The following is an 18793-nucleotide window of genomic DNA, read 5'->3' as shown; positions in this document are numbered from 1 at the left end:
CAGAGACCACACATCCGTAGAGCTGAGTTGACCAGACAGGGACTATCCAGGGCGATAAGCTTATCTGAGGGACATCCTGCGAGAGCATGGCTTCCCATCTGTAAACTGTGGAGGTCACCATTGGTGGTTCAGCATGGGACTCAGGCACAGGCCTCCTCACTGGTCACGCCGAGGGAGGCAGAGGCAAAGGCCAAGGATCCCTCTGCTTGCTGGGATTCTGAGAGGCAGGACTCTGCTCTGACGAGCACGGTGACTGGAAGAGACTCACACCACCCAGAGCGTTAGCTCAGAAAAGCCACCAGGGCATTCCTCTTGGGACAGGCCACCCTTGCTCACAAACTCGGGCCCACAGACACTAGGAAAGCAACATGCACTGGCTTGTCTCCCAAACAAGAATATTATTTATTTACTCATCAAAACTAGAAGGAAAAGTAAGAAAAAAAGAATTGGAGGAAGAGTAAGGAGCCTTTGGATAAACAATAAGCTTCTTTACTATGTGACCCTGTGTTACCGGATGACTGTGGATTTCCTGATTACATTGTTGGTTTCTTGGTTATTGGAGTTTCTTCCGTTTGCCTTGGATCATTTATCTCCGTGTCAGTCCGTGGTGGGGTTTTTTATTTGAGGTTTAATAAATCTCCAATCGGTGCCCTGAGAAGCACAAAAGCCACTGAGATGGCGAACAAAACAATGCGCAACATCAAAAGGTACACGATCTGAAAGGAGGCGGGCACCTCCTCCTCCAACCTTCGGGGTGACCCGCTGTCAACGCTCCCCCCATACCCTTCCTCCTCACAGAACGGAGGCGCCCAGCCGTTCACGCAGTGGCAGTTTCTGTTGTTGTTGCAGAAGCCTCTGTCATTGCAATTCTCAGGCACACAGCCCACCTTCAGGATGGAAGTCTCCACACACGTTCTGTTCCAGCATATCCGGTCCTCGCCACAGGAGGTGCCGTCATGGATGACACCCAAGTCAGGAATCCCCATGGATACCATGGCCAGATGGTAGCCTAGGCCCCAGCACAACAGATTTTCACTCTGCAGATGCGTAGCAACGACACTCGTGTGATCTGGCAGGTCCGGGAGGGTTGGGACGTTGATACACTGCACCCTGCCACATAATGAGTTCTGCTTGGTGCACTGTTTGTAATTCCCAACGGAAATAACACCGCAATTCCCATATTGATCCCCTATTAGGTTCACTGCTTCGTAGCACTGAGCAGGAGCCTCCCTGGCGTCAGATCCAAAAATGTGCTGGCACTGCATATATGTGGACCAGCACCCCTTCCTGAAACAACGGGCGTCATACTTGCACGGGGTGCCATCGTGCTTATACGTGTCATCTGGGCAGACACTCGAGGTCCCATTGCAGTACTCTGCAAGGTCACATTCGTTTTCCTCCTCGCGACACACGTACCCAGGGGGACGAAAGTGACATTTGTGGCAGCAGAGTCCGGTGCTACACGTGGCACCCCGTTGGAATTTACAGTCTGGTTTGCAACAATGGTCTTCCTCACAGTCCTCTTTGGAACCACAGTCACATTCCTCATCGTCTTCCACAATTTTGTTTCCGCATTTCTTCACCACAGACCCTAGTCCTGGGATATCAGTCAGACACATTGCTCTTTGACGGATGTAGTTTATATAATGGTTGTAGCTGCAATTACTAAACCCAGAGCGTCCAGTGCCCATGATGCAACTGTGCTTCCCCCTACATTGGCAGTACTGCGTATCATGCTCCATCCCCACACTGTGGCCTATCTCATGAGCGGTCCAAGTGGCAGGTAGAAGGAGATTCTTATCTGGAATAGCACATGCAGATGCGACAAATCCCATACCACACACTTTCCCCCAGTGCGATGCATTGCGATCAGAAAAGTTTCCTTTAATGTATATATGTGCCCAATCGGCTGGGATCAAAGCATTGAGGACACGTCTTCTGTATGCTATAAACTGGGTTACAGCTGAAGTTATTTTATCATATGAAAGTTTTACTTTGTTTCCAGCCGTCCAAACATCAATACCTTTTAGATGTATTCTCAAACTGAGCTCTTGGAAGTAAGTATCTATCACCCCAATCAGAAGCATGGCATCATCTATTACTTGACTAAGATTGGAATTCAAATACAAGTATCTCTCGTGATCAAAGACCATGGCCAACTCCAAGTACCTCTGGTGTTTAAAGCTGTCAGCAAAGTCACTACGCCGAGCCATGATGTCCGGCTGGGCCATCTGCTCTTCCGTGTCATCACCAGAGAAGCCAGAGATCCGATCCTGAAATTCCCCCTCGTCCTTCAGGAGATACAGGGCATGTTCAAAACGGGAGGAGGCCCTGAGGGGCTCCATTTGGTAATATTGGGCATCGATTTTCAATATGCCCCGGAGGCCCCCCGCGCATGTGCTGAGAGTGGCTTCAGAGCCCTCAGCTCCTTCCACCACGCCCGCATAGCTGCAGTCCCTGGGGATGTAAGGGTGGTCCTCCACGAGCGCGCCCTGTTCTGTGTAGGAGAAAACCTGCAGGTGCCGGGGCAGCAGAAGCCGCTTGGGCCACAGGTGGAGGACATGCTTCCGGCCTTGGACCTGCAGGAGGTAGGACATGCGTTTGGTCACCCCCTGCTCCCCTCCCCGGAAGCCGAGCTTTCTGGGGATGGTGATTTCATAGGAGTCAGACCCCCACTCCGGGTGAGAATGGAAGTCCTCGCCGAGGGAGTCAACCAGGAGCAACGCCAGGACCAGCACTGGGAGCAACTGGCCTTGGGACACTGAGGCCCTCACTGACCTCATGGCACAGCTGTCCCCCAGTGAGTCCGCCCCTGCCCTTCCCGGCTCCGCCGCTAGAGGCGCAGGGGCTGCGGGAGCGCCAGCCTAGGTGCAGGAGGGGTCAGGGCGCAGGGCCTGTCCAAGGCATCCAGTTGGTTTTCTGGGCGGTGCCGGTGCCGTTGGGCCTGCGCGCGCGCGGAAGAAACGCGACCAAGGTGCGCGAGAAGCAGAGAAAGAGGAACTATTGGCCCGAGGGACGCTGAAGGTCAGAGAGCAGCTTGGGAAAGGAGCAGGACCAGAGAAATCGTGGGAAGGAAGGAGAACCTGTTAAGGTGACTGTCTGCGTTGCCATTTCGTCTGTTTCTACAGGCCCTGGGACACCCTGATGTTCTCCACCGGCTGGCATGGCTGTTTATGGGCCTCTGTGCTCACACCGCCGCACCCTGCTCCCAGCTTCCCACTGGATGGGCTGGGACAAGGGGCAGGAGCCGGGAGCCTGCAGGGGCAGCAGCAGAGCCTGAAGATGTCTGTGTAAAAGCTACACCCCCATCCCACCCCCACCCCACCCCACCCATCCCATCCCATTCCACCCCCACCCCATCCCCCATCCTAATCCACCCCACCCCACCCTACCCCCACCCCCACCCCATCCTAACCCATCTTAGGCGACCCCTGTGAAAGGGGTGGCGACCCACAGGTTGAGAACCACTGTCAGGGGTCGCCTAAGACCATCGGAAAACACAGAAATTTTCATTAAGATTCATAACAGTAGCAAAATTACAGTTATGAAGTAGCAACGAAAAAAATTTTATGGTTGGGGGTCACCACAACATGAGGAACTGTATTAAAGGGTCGCGGCATTAGGAAGATTGAGAACCACTGCTTTAAGGACAATGGCCTAGGTGGGGGCAAAGGTGGGGAGGTGGGGAGCTGCCTTCATTTTACTTTGTTCTTTCCAAACGCATTCCTTCAAACTTGTCAAGGGCCCTGGGCTTCTTCCAGGACCCCGCACATGCCAAGTTTGAAAACAAAGTCCTTTTTGAGTTGCTCATATGTCTCTTGGCCATCTGTATCTCCTCTTTGGAGAAATATCTATTCAGGTTTTCTGCCCATTTTTAAATTGGATTGTTTGTCTTCCTTTTGTTGAGTTGTATGAGTACTTTATATATTTTGGATATTTCATTTCTGATTTTATTTACCAGGGTCCTCTCTCTTTGTTTCTTGATGAGTCTGGATAAAGGTTCATCAACCTTGTTTAACTTTTCAAGTAAGTATTTTTTTTTCTCTATGTCATTCATTTCTGCTCTGATCTTCATTATTTTTTTCCTTCTATTTACTCTGGGATTTTCCGATTGTTCTTGCCCTCATTCCTTTAGGTATAAGTTTAGATTGCTTACTTGAGATTTTTCTTGCTTCTTGAGGAAGGCTGGTAATGCTATGAGCTTTCCTCTTAGGACTGCTTTTGCTGTGCCCCAGAGATTTTGTGTTGTTGTGTGTTCATTTTCATTTGTTTCCAGGTAATTTTTTATTTCTTCCTTCATCTCATTGGTAACTCACTCATTGTTTAATAACATGTTATTTGGCCACCAGGTGTTTGAATGTTTTTGAATAGTTTTATAGTGGTTGATTTCTAGTTTCATGCCATTGTGATCTGAGAATGTGTTTGATATTATTTCAATCTTCTTGAAATTGAAATTGTAGAGACTTGTCTTGTGTCTTTTTTTTTTTTTTTTTTTGGTGCTAAATAACTTATTTTAATAGCTTTGTCTTTAACACAGTGTAAAACAAGATTCCTGGCATTTCAACTACCGTCAAACCCAAACTTCAAAACTAAGTCAACGATTAGTAACATGTTAATTTTGAAAAATACAAGAGTATCAAATGTAAGAAAGAACTCATTTTTGAGAAAAGTATAGTCCCTGCTGGTGTTTGTATTTGTTAAACATGTTTTCAACTTTTAATTTGAATGTGATTTGAGTACTTGGCCATCCAAAAATGCTGGATGCATACAAATTCTTTGCAGGTAGGCAGGTTCATAGTCTGGGTAGAAGAAATGTCAGTCACCGAATTTTAAAATTATAGCTGGACTTTTAAACTATAAAATAAAGCAAGGAAATCTAAAAGAAATCTGATATAATGTCATGAGTTTTCACTCAAGTGGACTACCATATGAGAGTTTAGTTTCTGTTTCTTGGTTGGCTGGTTACTGCCAAAGGCACAAGGACCATTCTCTTAAGAGTTGAGCATTTTCGCATAAGGGTAATTATTTTTAATTTAAAATAAAATTAATAACATATGTACATACATATTAAAATACAACATAAACACATACAAACTAGTTAGAGACATTTCAACTAGAAAACTGAAAAGTTCCCATTAGAAAAAAGACATAAAGGGAAAAATTTTAAAATTAAAATAATACTTTTTGTTGAATCATGAAGATGATACTACCATCAGTGTATTCAAACCAACTAAGATCAGAAAGAATAGGTGAAATGCTGAGAATAATTTCTCCTACAGTTAAAAACAAATGAGTTTTAAGGAGAGAGAAAAAAAATATTAGCTTCTCAAATGAAACTTACAAAGCAAAACATAGGATTATAAATTTATTAAAAATTAGAGGCCTGGTGCATGAAATTCATGCACAGGTAGGGTCCCTAGGCCTGGCTGATGATCAGGGTTGATTGGGGCCTTCTGGCTGCCAGCCGGGGCCTTCCTTCGTTCCACGCAGCCCCCTGGTGGTCAGCGCATGTCATAGCAAGTGATCGAACTCCTGAGGGGACACTTTGCATATTAGCCTTTTATATATATACATTATGCCCCTGATTTTCTTTTGAGAAGAAAGAAACGGTATAAACAAGGGCATGAAATAGACTTTGAGGCTAATGCTAATACTCTGTTCTCACTGAAAAAAAAAAAAACTACTAGAAAAAAAAACTAATAAAATTTCAGATATTTCCATTTAATGTGGGCAAAATATACAATATTTATATCTGAGATATAAACAAGGAATTTACTTTCTTTGCAACATAAAGTGATTTAGGTAAAGTTTACTCTTCCCAGTGTTCAAAATTAAACAGGAATTGTTTTCCATATCTAGAAATTATAATGGTAGTGTGAAATAGAAGTTTAATTTTGCTAAAGTTCAAATAGATTAAAAAATTTCTAAAGAAAACAAAAAAGATTTAACTTTTGTAACTTTGCAATGATAATAGGTTCACTTTCTCTAGCACTGAAAAAAAAAATCTAGCCTGCTTTACCAATATAAAACTAGAAAACAACCACCATATTTTTATATAATTTAGAAGAACAATTTCACATGATACACTCGTAACACTGGAGAATTACAATCCAGAAAGGGATCGTCTCCCTGAAATAGAAAGAAGTTCTCTCTTTTTGTCACCTCCATTCCTTATGTGTAATCTTTATTTCACATCATTTTCAAGAGAAATACTTATCACAGTCTGCCAGGTAGATAAGACTTTTTTTTTGCCTTCTAAAACTCACTGAGTAAATTTACTCAGTCTTCTTAGTGCCCTTCCTTTTAACTTTATCTGAAGTAACAGCTGTAGACTTTGTGGTCGATGTGCTTATTTGACTTTCCTTTTCACATGGCAAGAACTGCTGCCTCCAGCCAAACAATATCTGACTTAGTGTAACCTCAGAAGGCACAGTAGGGGCCTCGGCAGTCAGCATGACTCTCTTTGTGACCACGAGAAACGTAGTACAGAGGGGCACCAGATCATGCCTGGATATTGACAGGTGCTCCGTGTGCCGGAATGTGAAGATAATTGACCCCGGCAGGGTTACCTTGGCAGGGTAGGACATCTTCATCCATTCATCAGCTCATGGTTTCCAGCCTCCTTGTATCAATAGCTCAGCCTTTGTGATAATGCCTCCACCTGTGCCGTGGGCCCATCCAATAGCGATCATGGCTATCCAGCCATGTTTGTAATGGCTGTTAGCATGTGTGACGCCAACTACTATTTTCCAAGTTCTGGTCACTTCCTTCATTCCTGCAGCCACGAGCTGAACAGGTAGGAAAGAATGGCCCTGGGAAACTAGGTCACCTGGGCAAAAAACAACAACAAACCCCACACCAATATACCAGATTGAAGAGGCCAGTAATATATTAGTGTTGCTGGCAAGAAACCTCAATGGAGGCTCTGCAAGCAGTATACAGGATAAAAGTCCTCCACCAACATAGTGGAGCATAGCAGTAAACCAACCTGAAACAGGATTCTTCCATGCCCCCGCCGCTGCTCCACAGTGACCCAAGCAGCCGGGGTGATGAGTTCCTGGCTCACGCAGTGAGAGCTGGGGGCGGGGCTGTCTTGTGTCTCAGCATGTGCTCTATCTTTGATACTGTTCCATGTGCACTTGAGAAGAATATATATTCTGCTGCTTTGGGATGAAATATTCTGTAAATATCAATTCTATCCATCAGATCTAGTGTGTCATTTAAGGTCTCTGTTTCCTTGTTGATTTTTTTGTCTGAAAGATCTATCCATTGATGACAGTGGGGTGTTAAAGTCCCCTACTTTGACAGTATTGTTGTTGATTTCACCCTTAAAGCCCACCAAGAGTTTTTAAAAAATATATTTAGGTGCTCCTATATTAGATGCATATCTATACTAATAAAAGAGTAATATGCTAATTAGACTGGGAGACTTTCTGGAGATCTTCTGGACATCCTTCCAGACAAAGCCAAGGGCTTGGTGGGCCTGCAATGTGCCACAAAACGGCCCTCAGCCCCTCACCCAGGTCGGCCCAGTCCCCCAGCGGGGACCCCCCACCCCAATAGGGGTGTGGCCGGCCTGAAAACTGTCCCAAGCCCCTTGCCCAGGCTGGCCCTGCCCCTCCAAGGGGACCCCCACCCTGATCCGGGACCCCCTTCAGGTCAGACCATTTGGCCCCGACCCATGCACCAGGCCTCTATTCTATATTAATAAAAGGGTAATATGCTAATTAGACTGGACGTCCTTCCGGACAAAGCCATGGTAGTGCAGCCAAGGCAGAGGCAGATAGGGGTGATCAGCCCAGCAGGGGAAAGCAGTTAGGGCAATCAGGTTGGCAGGGGAGAGCAGTTAGGGGGATCAGGCCAGCAGGGGAGGGCAGTTAGGAGAATCAGGCCAGCAGGCAGGCGAGTGGTTAGGAGCCAGTGGTCCTATATTGTGAGAGGGATGTCCAACTGACGGTTTGTCTCCTAAACCGGCAGTCGGACATCCCCCAAGAGTTCCCGGATTAGAGAGGGTGCAAGCCTGGCTGAGAGACACCCCCCTCCTTTGCACAAATTTCATGCACCGGGCCTCTAGTATGTTTATAAGGTTTATATCCTCTTGTTGGATCCCTTTATATTATGTAGGGATCTTCTTTGTTTCTTGTTATGACCTTTGTTTTGACAAGGTCTGGGAAGGATGAGACCCTCCCTGGGGAGAACGGATGGACACTGACTCCTCCCAAGGGCCACCCAGTGCTCCTCTCCTCCCCCACAGAGCACCAGACAAAGGGGAGAGAATTTTTGCAGCCAGACATGAGGGTGGAAGGGGTTCCTCACTCTCCTCTGCTCCACTCAGGGATGTGCAAGCCCAGAGCCAGGTGTCCCTCAGCACACACGCATACAAGACGTGGCCCTGTGAGCAGAATCCCAAAGCACAGAACGTTGTTAGACTCTTGCTTTCTGGACCACACCAGGGAGTGTCATCCATTATAGACTGAGGTGCAAAGCCAGAGGTGTGGTGGATTAGGTGTCCTAACCCACTGCGGTCACCCAGACACTTGAGTCAGAGACCACACATCCATAGAGCTGAGTGGCCCAGACAGGGACTATCCAGGGCGATAAGCTTATCTGAGGGACATCCTGGGAGAGCATGGCGTCCCATCTGTAAACTGTGGAGGTCGCCATTGGTGGTTCAGCATGGGACTCAGGCTCAGGCCTCCTCACTGGTCACGCCGAGGGAGGCAGAGGCAAAGGCCAAGGATCCCTCTGCTTGCTGGGATTCTGAGAGGCAGGACTCTGCTCTGACGAGCACGGTGACTGGAAGAGACTCACACCACCCAGAGCGTTAGCTCAGAAAAGCCACCAGGGCATTCCTCTTGGGACAGGCCACCCTTGCTCACAAACTCGGGCCCGCAGACACTAGGAAAGCAACATACACTGGCTTGTCTCCCAAATAAGAATATTATTTATTTGCTGATCAAAACTAGTTGGAAAAGTCAGTAAAAAAAAGGATTGGAGGAAGAGTAAGGAGCCTTTGGATAAACAATAAGCTTCTTTAATACGTGACCCTGTGTCACCCAGTGCTTGTGAGTTTCCAGGTTACTTTTTTTGTTGGTTTCTTGGTTATTGGAGTTTCTTCCGTTTGCATTGGATCATTTATCTCCGTGTCAGTCGGTGGTGGGGTTTTTTGTTTGAGGTTTAATGAATCTCCAATCAATGCCCTGAGAAGCACAAAAGCCACTGAGATGGCGAACAAAACAACACGCAACATCAAAAGGTACACGATCTGAAAGGAGGCGGGCACCTCCTCCTCCAACTTTTGGGGCGACCCGCTGTCAACGCTCCCCCCGTACCCTTCCTCCTCACAGAACGGAGGCGCCCAGCCGTTCACGCAGTGGCAGTTTCTGTTGTTGTTGCAGAAGCCTCTGTCATTGCAATTCTCAGGCACACAGCCCACCTTCAGGATGGAAGTCTCCACACACGTTCTGTTCCAGCATATCCGGTCCTCGCCACAGGAGGTGCCGTCATGGATGACACCCAAGTCAGGAATCCCCGTGGATACCATGGCCAGATGGTAGCCTAGGCCCCAGCACAACAGATTTTCACTCTGCAGATGCGTAGCAACGACACTCGTGTGATCTGGCAGGTCGGGGAGGGTTGGGACGTTGATACACTGCACCCTGCCACATAATGAGTTCTGCTTGGTGCACTGTTTGTAATTCCCAACGGAAATAACACCGCAGTTCCCATATTGATCCCCTATTAGGTTCACTGCTTCGTAGCACTGAGCAGGAGCCTCCCTGGCGTCAGATCCAAAAATGTGCTGGCACTGCATATATGTGGACCAGCACCCCTTCCTGAAACAACGGGCGTCATACTTGCACGGGGTGCCATCGTGCTTATACGTGTCATCTGGGCAGACACTCGAGGTCCCATTGCAGTACTCTGCAAGGTCACATTCGTTTTCCTCCTCCCGACACACGTACCCAGGGGGACGAAAGTGACATTTGTGGCAGCAGAGTCCGGTGCTACACGTGGCACCCCGTTGGAATTTACAGTCTGGTTTGCAACAATGGTCTTCCTCACAGTCCTCTTTGGAACCACAGTCACATTCCTCATCGTCTTCCACAATTTTGTTTCCGCATTTCTTCACCACATACCCTAGCCCTGGGATATCAGTCAGACACGTTGCACTTTGACGGACGTAGTTTATATAATGGTTGTAGCTGCAATTACTAAACCCAGAGCGTCCAGTGCCCATGATGCAACTGTGCTTCCCCCTACATTGGCAGTACTGCGTATCACGCTCCATCCCCACACTATAGCCGATCTCATGAGCGGTCCAAGTGGCAGGTAAAAGGAGAGTCTTATCTATAATAACACACCCAGATCCGACAAATTCCTTACCACACACTTTCCCCCAGTGCCATGAATTGCGATCGGAAAAGTTTCCTTGAACGTAGGTATGTTCCCAATCTGCTGGGGTCACAGCATTGAGGACATGTCTTCTGTATGCTATAAACTGGGTTACAGCTGAAGCTATTTTATCATGTGAATGTCTTACTTTGCTTCTAGCTGTCCATACTTCAACACGTTTTAGATGTATTCTCAGACTGAGCTCTTGATAGTAAGTATCTATCACCCCAGACATGAGAATGGCATCTTCTATTACTTGACTAAGATTGGAATTCATATACAAATATCTCTCGTGATCAAAGATCATGGCCAACTCCAAGTACCTCTGGTGTTTAAAGCTGTCAGCAAAGTCACTACGCCGAGCCATGATGTCCGGCTGGGCCATCTGCTCTTCCGTTTCATCACCACTGAAGCCAGAGATCCGATCCTGAAATTCCCCCTCTTCCTTCAGGAGATACAGGGCATGTTCAAAACGGGAAGAGGCCCTGAGGGGCTCCATTTGGTAATATTTGGCATCGATTTTCAATATGCCCCGGAGGCCCCCCGCGCATGTACTGAGAGTGGCTTCAGAGCCCTCAGCTCCTTCCACCACGCCCGCATAGCTGCAGTCCCTGGGGATGTAAGGGTGGTCCTCCACGAGCGCGCCCTGTTCTGTGTAGGAGAAAACCTGCAGGTGCCGGGGCAGCAGAAACCGCTTGGGCCACAGGTGGAGGACATGCTTCCGGCCTTGGACCTGCAGGAGGTAGGACATGCGTTTGGTCACCCCCTGCTCCCCTCCCCGGAAGCTGAGCTTTCTGGGGATGGTGATTTCATAGGAGTCAGACCCCCACTCCGGGTGAGAATGGAAGTCCTCGCCGAGGGAGTCAACCAGGAGCAACGCCAGGACCAGCACTGGGAGCAACTGGCCTTGGGACACTGAGGCCCTCACTGACCTCATGGCACAGCTGTCCCCCAGTGAGTCCGCCCCTGCCCTTCCCGGCTCCGCCGCTAGAGGCGCAGGGGCTGCGGGAGCGCCAGCCTAGGTGCAGGAGGGGTCAGGGCGCAGGGCCTGTCCAAGGCATCCAGTTGGTTTTCTGGGCGGTGCCGTGCCGTTGGGCGCGCACGCGCACGGAAGAAACGCGACCAAGGTGCGCAAGAAGCAGAGAGAAAGAGGAACTATTGGCCTGTGGGACGCTGAAGGTCAGAGAGCAGCTTGGGAAAGGAGCAGGACCAGAGAAATCGTGGGGAGGAAGGAGAACCTGTTAAGGTGACTGTCTGCGGTGCCATTTCGTCTGTTTCTACAGGCCCTGGGACACCCTGATGTTCTCCACCGGCTGGCATGGCTGTGTATGGGCCTCTGTGCTCACACAGCCGCACACTGCTCCCAGCTTCCCACTGGATGGGCTGGGACAAGGGGCAGGAGCCGGGAGCCTGCAGGGGCAGCATCAGAGCCTGAAAATGTAAGTGTAGAAGCTACACTGCCCCACCCCACCCCCACCACCCCTCACCTCTCCCCCACTCCACCCCACCCTAACCCCACCCTACCCCACCCTACCCCACCCCACCCTCCCCAGGGCGGCCCCTGGCTTCAGGCAAGAGAACCTGCTGTGACTTTTGGCAGTTTGATTAAGAAGGCCTTGGTGGGGCAGGGCTGGGTGGAGGGGAGAAAATTGTTTGTGTGTGAGTGTGTGTGTGTGTGTGTGTGTGTGTGTGTGAGGGTGGAGGGGGCGTGGGGGGTTACATCTATAATTTTTAAAGAAATAAAGGTTTTTCTATGTAAGTCTCTTTAATTTATCTTAATTAGAGTTTTTCAGTTTCTCGTATATGTACATCCATTTCTCTCTTCCGATTTGGGAGATTTTTGTCTATTGTTTCTTCAATTGGTCTCTTTTCTGAGACTCCCATAATGCATATGTCGTTTCATTTGATGAAATCTGGTAAGTCCTGTAGGCTCTTTTCATTGCTTTCTAATTCTTCGTCTATTTCATTAACTCTGAAAGTCCTTTCTGAGTGTGACTCACTGTCTGTTCAGCCTGGTCAAGCTTGTTGCTTAGTCCTGCCAGTGAGTTTTTCTGTGCAGGTGCTGTGTTCTTCCTTGACAGAATATCTGTTTGCTTCTTTGTCGTAGTTTTTATTGTTGTTGGTATTCTCATTTTTCATGCCATATTTTCTTGAAAAAAAATTTTTTTTAGCTATCTGTCCTGTCTTTTAATTCATTGAATATTCTTATGACAGTTATTTTGAATTCTTTCTTTTCTATTTATATATCTTCATTTCTTTGGGCATGTTGTGGTTGCCTGTTTGTCCTGGTTTTTTTTTTGTTGTTGTTGTTGTTTTATTTTGTCTTTGGTGTAGTGTTTGAGATTTTTGGTTTCTAAGAATAAGCCAAGCCTCTCAGACAGCTGTCTGGTTTCATAAAGAGTGGACTTTCGCTACACGCCAGGCTAGAGTTTCTGCATATTTCTCAAGTGTTTTTTTTCTCTCTCTCCACCTCTCTCTCCCTCCCTCCCTCCCTCTCCCTCTCTCTCTCTCTCTCTCTCTCTCTCTCTCTCTCTCTCTCTCTCTCTCAAGGTGTTTGCCAGTTTTTACTCAAGTCCTCCCTCTAGTGTCTTTGTGTAACATTGCAGCCTCCCTGGTGTAGCAAATCACTATCCTGGGGCTCCACCTATTGTCTGACTGTGGTGCTGAACACTCCCAAACATACCCCCTCAACAACCCAGTTTTTCTCACCTGACGTCAAGAGATGACTTCTGTACCCCAGAGCCAGAATGCATCTGATTTCCTTCACCATTTAGTTTGATTCAACTAATCACTAATGGGAAAGAGTCTGTATTTTAAAAAGTTTATCTTGTCCTCTTTATTTTTATTTTATTTAAAAAATATTTTTATTGATTTCAGAGAGGAAGGGAGAGGGAAAGATAGAAACATCAATGATGAGAGAGAATCATTGGTTGGCTACTTCCTGCACATCCCCGATTGGGGATTGAGTCTGCAACCTGAGCATGTGCCCTTGACCAGAATCAAACATGGGACCATTCAGTTTGCAGGCTGACACTCAATCCATTGAGCCAAATCGGCTAGGGCCTCTTTATTTTTATTCTTATTTAAAAAATATATTTTTATTGATTTCAGAGAAGAAGGGAGAGGGAAAGATAAGAAACATCAATGATGACAGAGAATCATTGATTGGCTGCCTCCTGCACTCCCCTTACTGGGTATTGAGCCCACAAGCCAGGCATGTGCCCTGATTTGGAATTGAACTGTGACCTCTTGGTTCATAGGTCGATGTTCAATCACTGAGCCACACTGGCCGGGCAAGTATATGTTATTTTCATAATATTAGGTGTTTAGACATTTGTCAGCTATTGCAGATATATTTTATTAATGTACTAGAGGCCCAGTGCACGAAATTCATGCACTTGGGGTGGGGAGGGGTCCCTCAGCTCGGCCTGCGCCTTCTTGCAGTCTGGGAGCCTGGGGGAGAGGGGAAGAAGCAGGCCTAAGCCGGCTGTTGGACATCCTTAGCGCTGCCAAGAAGGTGGGAGAGGCTCCCACCACCACCACTGCGTTCACCAGCCATGAGCCTGGCTTCTGGAGCACACCAGGGGCAGCTCCTGCATTAAGCGTCTGCCCCCTGGTGGTCAGTGCGCATCATTGCAACCAGTCATTCCACCGTTCTGTCAATTTGCATATTAGCCTTTTTTTAAATATAGGATAACCTACAATAGTAAAATGCACAAGTCTTAAGGGAATTTTACAGACGTATACATTTATGTAATCGCCACCTTTGGACTTCAGAAAGATTTCCTTGCCCTCTTTTCAGTCAAGAAGCCTCTCCCACAAACAGCACCCACTCTTCAGATCTCTACTTACCATTGGTTTGTTTTTCCTCAACCCAGATAATGGAATCACACAGGGTGTCTTCTTTGGTGTCTGGCTTCCTTTGCTCAATATTATGCCAACGACAATTCCTCACATCGTTGCTTTGTTTTCTTCCCATTTCTGTGTAGCTCTCCATTGAAGGAACCATAATTCATCCATCCTGCTGCTTTTGATTCTCTTCAGTTTGGGTGCTCAGAGCCAAAGTAGTGAAGAAGCACACTAGTAAGTAGATCAGGAAAAGACATTAAATCAGATGATCAATACATCATTCCTTTTACTTTGCGTTCCCCACCTTGACACATCAAAGGAAGGCTGTCAGTAGAAGTTCCTTTTTTTAAAATCGTTATTGTTGAAAGTATTACATGTCACCTTTTACCCCCCATTGGCTCCCCTCCAGCCTGCCCTCGCCCCCCAGCCTTCACCACCCTATTGTCTGTGTCCATGGGTCATGCATATATGCATTCAAGGTCTTTGGTTGATTGTCTCCCACCCACCCACTCACCCTCCCCAGCCTTCCCTCTGAGATTCCACACTCTTTCCATGCCTCCATGTCTCTGGATCCACTCCGTTCATCAGTTTATTTTGTTCATTTGATTCCACATATGAGTGAGATCATGTGATACTTATCTTTCTCTGACTTATTTCACTTAGCATGATACTCTCCAGGTCCCTCCATGCTGTCTCAAAAGGTAGAAGTTTCTTAGAAATGTCACAGATGGAGGGAGAATGTTTTAGATAATATGTTTGCACTGTCAGATCCACTCTCTTCCTTTCTCCCCCATGCTCTGCCCCTCAGGAAGCTTACCTGTATCAATGGGTCAAATTCAACAGGTTCCTTCATTTTCAGATTTCCTCTTGGATTCAGCAAATAGGAAGTCCAGGGTGGAGGTGGGGTGGGGAATGAGGTCAGGGTATTATTCCCTGGCTTCCTTGCTGGGAGTGGGGGTGGGGCGATGGCTCACTGTGTTCCCCGATAGAAGTCACGGCTCTTCCTGAGGTATCTTCCAGGTTCAGTGACCTCTCCCAGCTTTCCTCCCTTTGGACCGAAGTGGTCATCGCTCTGCTGATGCTAGCCAGGACTTTCTGCACTGCCCGCTAAGGCTCCCCTCCCGCTCACACACACACTTCATAACCAGTCCTGTTGTGCATGAGCCCTTCTGGTATTACCCTAATTTGAGTTTGCCCACACTTTTCAGTTGGGTCTTGACTGGTGCAAATGTTTTAAATGTGTCTTGCTGCCCGGCCGGTGTGGCTCAGTGGTTGAGCATCAGCCTATGAACCAGGAGGTCATGGTTCGATTCCCGGTCAGGGCACATGCCCAGGTTGTGGGCTGGATCCCCAGTGTGGGGAGTGCAGGAGGCAGCCGACCAATAATTCTCTCTCATCATTGGTGTTTCTCTCTCTCTCTTCTCCCTTCCTCCTCTCTGAAATCAATAAAAATATATTTTAAAAAATTAATGTGTCTTGCCAAAACCGGTTTGGCTCAGTGGATAGAGCGTTGGCCTGCGGACTCAAGGGTCCCAGGTTCGATTCCGGTCAAGGGCATGTACCTTGGCTGCGGGCACATCCCCAGTAGGGGGTGTGCAAGAGGCAGCTGATCGATGTTTCTCTCTCATCGATGTTTCTAACTCTCTATCCCTCTCTCTTCCTCTCTGTAAAAAAATCAATAAAAAAATAAAAAAAAATTAATGTGTCTTGCTAAGCTCCAAGTCAAAAGAGGGAAAAGTTGAATACCTGCTCTCTATCCCATCCCTCCGTCCCCCACGCACACACACCACATACACCCTCGCTCTCTTCAGGGCCTTAGCAAGGACTTGATTCCTATTTCATTTTTAAAATACTGTCCTGCAGGGGAGGTGAAGACCGGCCACGCTCACAGCTGCCGGCAGGGAGCACTCACAGAGGCAGAGGCAGCGGCAGGCTCACAGTCCCTTCCCCCTTTGCCCATCGCCCAGGGGACGGTTGGAACTCAGTGCCTCTCCTTGGGCTGGGAGGCTTGTTAGCTGCATGACTGCATGACCAGGGCCTGGCGTCCAAATCTATCGTCCCAGCTATGTGACTTGACAGCCTTGGCCTCCAGCCTGCCCTCCTTCCTCGGATCTCAGGGCTGGGAGGGCCCTGGATTCTCCCCGCCCCATCCCATCGAGGGCTGGGAGTTTAGGCTCGAAGCGGAAGCGGGAGGAGGAAGGTGGGGAGCGGGCCAGGTCCCCCAGAGCAGGTTTCCATGGAGCAAGTCTGAGTTCCCGAAGTCTGCAGAGGAACCCCAGCTCTGAGAGGCCAGGACTCGGGCGAGGCGTTCCTTCGCTCTCAAAAGCATTTTCTTCCCACACCATTACAAAACCCAACATGAAGCTCTCCACATGTATTATATATGTTTATATAAAACTATAACCCTCTCAGGATAACCATCATGTGCTGCCAGTTGTGATAAAGACGTTATTTTGGCAAATACACTATGGAAATTGATAGGAGGCGGCTAATGCCACAGTTATCACCAATGTCCAGTATCTGTGTTCAAGCATTCACTTGATTGACTCTGCAAGTACATGAATAAACTTGGTAACATATTTATATGCAAAATACTATTTTATCACTGTATAATTAAGTTCTCTATAAAACCTGAGGAATAATATTGCACACTGACGGTTTGGGTCCCGGCTCCATCAGCATTGCTCGGTATATCCTAATTCTCAGCTCTGCCTTCGGCAAACACCTCCGTTTCCACTGGAAGGCCCTGTGTCCTGAGAAATTGTCGGTCACCAGCTGGTGCAAGGGAAAGTGACTCAGTCTTGCAATGCTTCCTGATGCTTCCTCCGGGACAGAAGCGCCTTCCTCAAAGGCATTGACTTAGGATCTGCCTGGAGAGAGAAGAAAGGAAGCCCAGTGCCCGGCCCTGTGGGCTCAGCATGGAAAGCAAAGGATTTCTCTCGAAGAGGAAGGAGGGCACGAGGTAGTCACCGCGGGACCAGGACGCAGGAACGGGAAATGAAAACCGCCACGCCACTGAGTCTGACATGTAACTGGTTTTATTTTGTGGTAAAAATGCGTTCATATAAATTTTATCGTAACTACTTTTAGAATGAAACTTTGAAAAGTACAAACAAAGTGTGCATTTTCCTTACTATGCCTAGTTAGGAATATGCAGTCAACTTATTGGTTATGGGCCTTCTCATACAAACATATAATATCACTCTTAAGAGAAATGTACACAGGGAAGGAGCAGAGTACCAGACAGTTAGGGATGGAGCCTCGGGGCATAGAACCGTCCAATCAAAGGGTCATCATGCAGTCAATGTATCGGTCAAGGCCAAATTCCTCAAGCCACCTGCCGACAGCACACTCCACCTTTGGTTCCTTTCTGTGCAAGAATTGTGAGCTGGCAAATTGAATAGTCAGATGTCATAATGGACTTGAGCATCATAGCTGATGGCGTACACTAAAGACTTTAAGATTCTCTTGCCCTCAAACCCCTACCTCTCTCACCATCATGTAAGTCAGCAAATGATGCTTCACACAAAACAGAAGAAGTAAACAAATAAAAAAAAATCTATCCCCAGAGGATGACGGAAGAATCAAAGGAAGAATTTATAAAAATAAACCAAAAGTGGGGGGTTGACCTATACATGGTATAAAAAGCTCTGTCCCCTTAAAAGTTCGTCTGCCATTCAGAACCAAATGAGAAAGTGAGTCTCCAACTCACCGTCTCTTCTATTAGATATGACACAACTCCAGGGTCCTCAGAATCTCGGAGACCGACCAGTGCCTGAAAGGAAGTTCCTTCCTCACCACTGAGGCCTGTGGTCTGTGACGGCAGCTTTCTCGTTCCTTCCCCGAAACCCAATGGGCTCCAGGGAGAAACAAGTGAGTGAGGCCGACAGTGCTTGGAGAGGGAGGTTATAAAAGATTCAAGCTGCTGCGTCAGAGGTGACACTCGCAGGAAGTGGGGCAGGTGTGGGGGCCCATGGTGAGTCAGACAAGTGATCCCCCACCTGTGAATTAACAAACGGGGCCACGGACACAGAGTCAGCAGTTAGAGTGACAGAATGTTACACACGAGGAAAGGGGCTGGTGGAGCTGCCACCTGAGAGAATAAAACGCAGAATGAATCAACAACCTGCTTATCTGAGAGCAGAACGAATTCTTTTTCTCGGCTCGTGAACTTGGGCAGGACTGAAAAGCTTCATTTGTAGACTGCCCTGCGAACAGACACACCGGGCTTCTCTGTACGGGGCCACCGGCAGATAAAGCAAGGAAGCGGGAGGCCCTGGTGAACACTGCCAGCCACGGCAGGAATGAAGACTTTCAGTCACACCAAAACAGAGCAGGCAACTCCCCTATTAATGTCTACCCCCTGCTCCGGGAGAACTGATCTCCCCGGTGTCAAGACAGCACAGCACCAGGTAGATGTGACAGTGTGGCACGAGGACCAATTATTGGCCGACTCAGGGAGAAGAGGGGGGGTGGGAGGGACTATTCTTTATCTTCCTACTTCTGGTGTTACCTAGAACACCCCTGCCCCTGACCCAGGGTCAAGGAA

At 47.8% G+C, this 18793-nt stretch overlaps 2 protein-coding genes and 1 pseudogene across 3 annotated transcripts; all 3 read right to left on the bottom strand.

Moving 5' to 3' along the window:
- Window positions 1-617: 617 nt before the first annotated feature.
- On the bottom strand, window positions 618-2783 carry LOC307093604 (disintegrin and metalloproteinase domain-containing protein 30-like; the record flags this gene model as incomplete). Its single annotated transcript, XM_079761839.1, has 1 exon — window positions 618-2783. The coding sequence occupies one exon, from the start codon at window positions 2781-2783 to the stop codon at window positions 618-620; it is 2166 nt and encodes a 721-aa protein (XP_079617965.1).
- Window positions 2784-6275: 3492 nt separating this feature from the next.
- LOC307093738 (trimeric intracellular cation channel type B-like) lies at window positions 6276-7452 on the bottom strand (annotated as a pseudogene). Its single transcript has 2 exons — window positions 7431-7452; window positions 6276-7057 (listed from the first exon to the last, which is right to left on the bottom strand). The product of its transcript is annotated as a trimeric intracellular cation channel type B-like (transcript).
- A 1600-nt stretch (window positions 7453-9052) lies between these two features.
- On the bottom strand, window positions 9053-11332 carry LOC307093737 (disintegrin and metalloproteinase domain-containing protein 30-like; the record flags this gene model as incomplete). Its single annotated transcript, XM_079762030.1, has 1 exon — window positions 9053-11332. The coding sequence occupies one exon, from the start codon at window positions 11330-11332 to the stop codon at window positions 9053-9055; it is 2280 nt and encodes a 759-aa protein (XP_079618156.1).
- Between the last annotated feature and the right edge of the window lie 7461 nt (window positions 11333-18793).

The sequence above is a fragment of the Cnephaeus nilssonii genome (assembly GCF_951640355.1).
Source record: "Cnephaeus nilssonii genome assembly, chromosome: 21".
Classification (NCBI taxonomy): domain Eukaryota; kingdom Metazoa; phylum Chordata; class Mammalia; order Chiroptera; family Vespertilionidae; genus Cnephaeus; species Cnephaeus nilssonii.
This window is presented reverse-complemented; position numbering and strand designations above follow the sequence as displayed.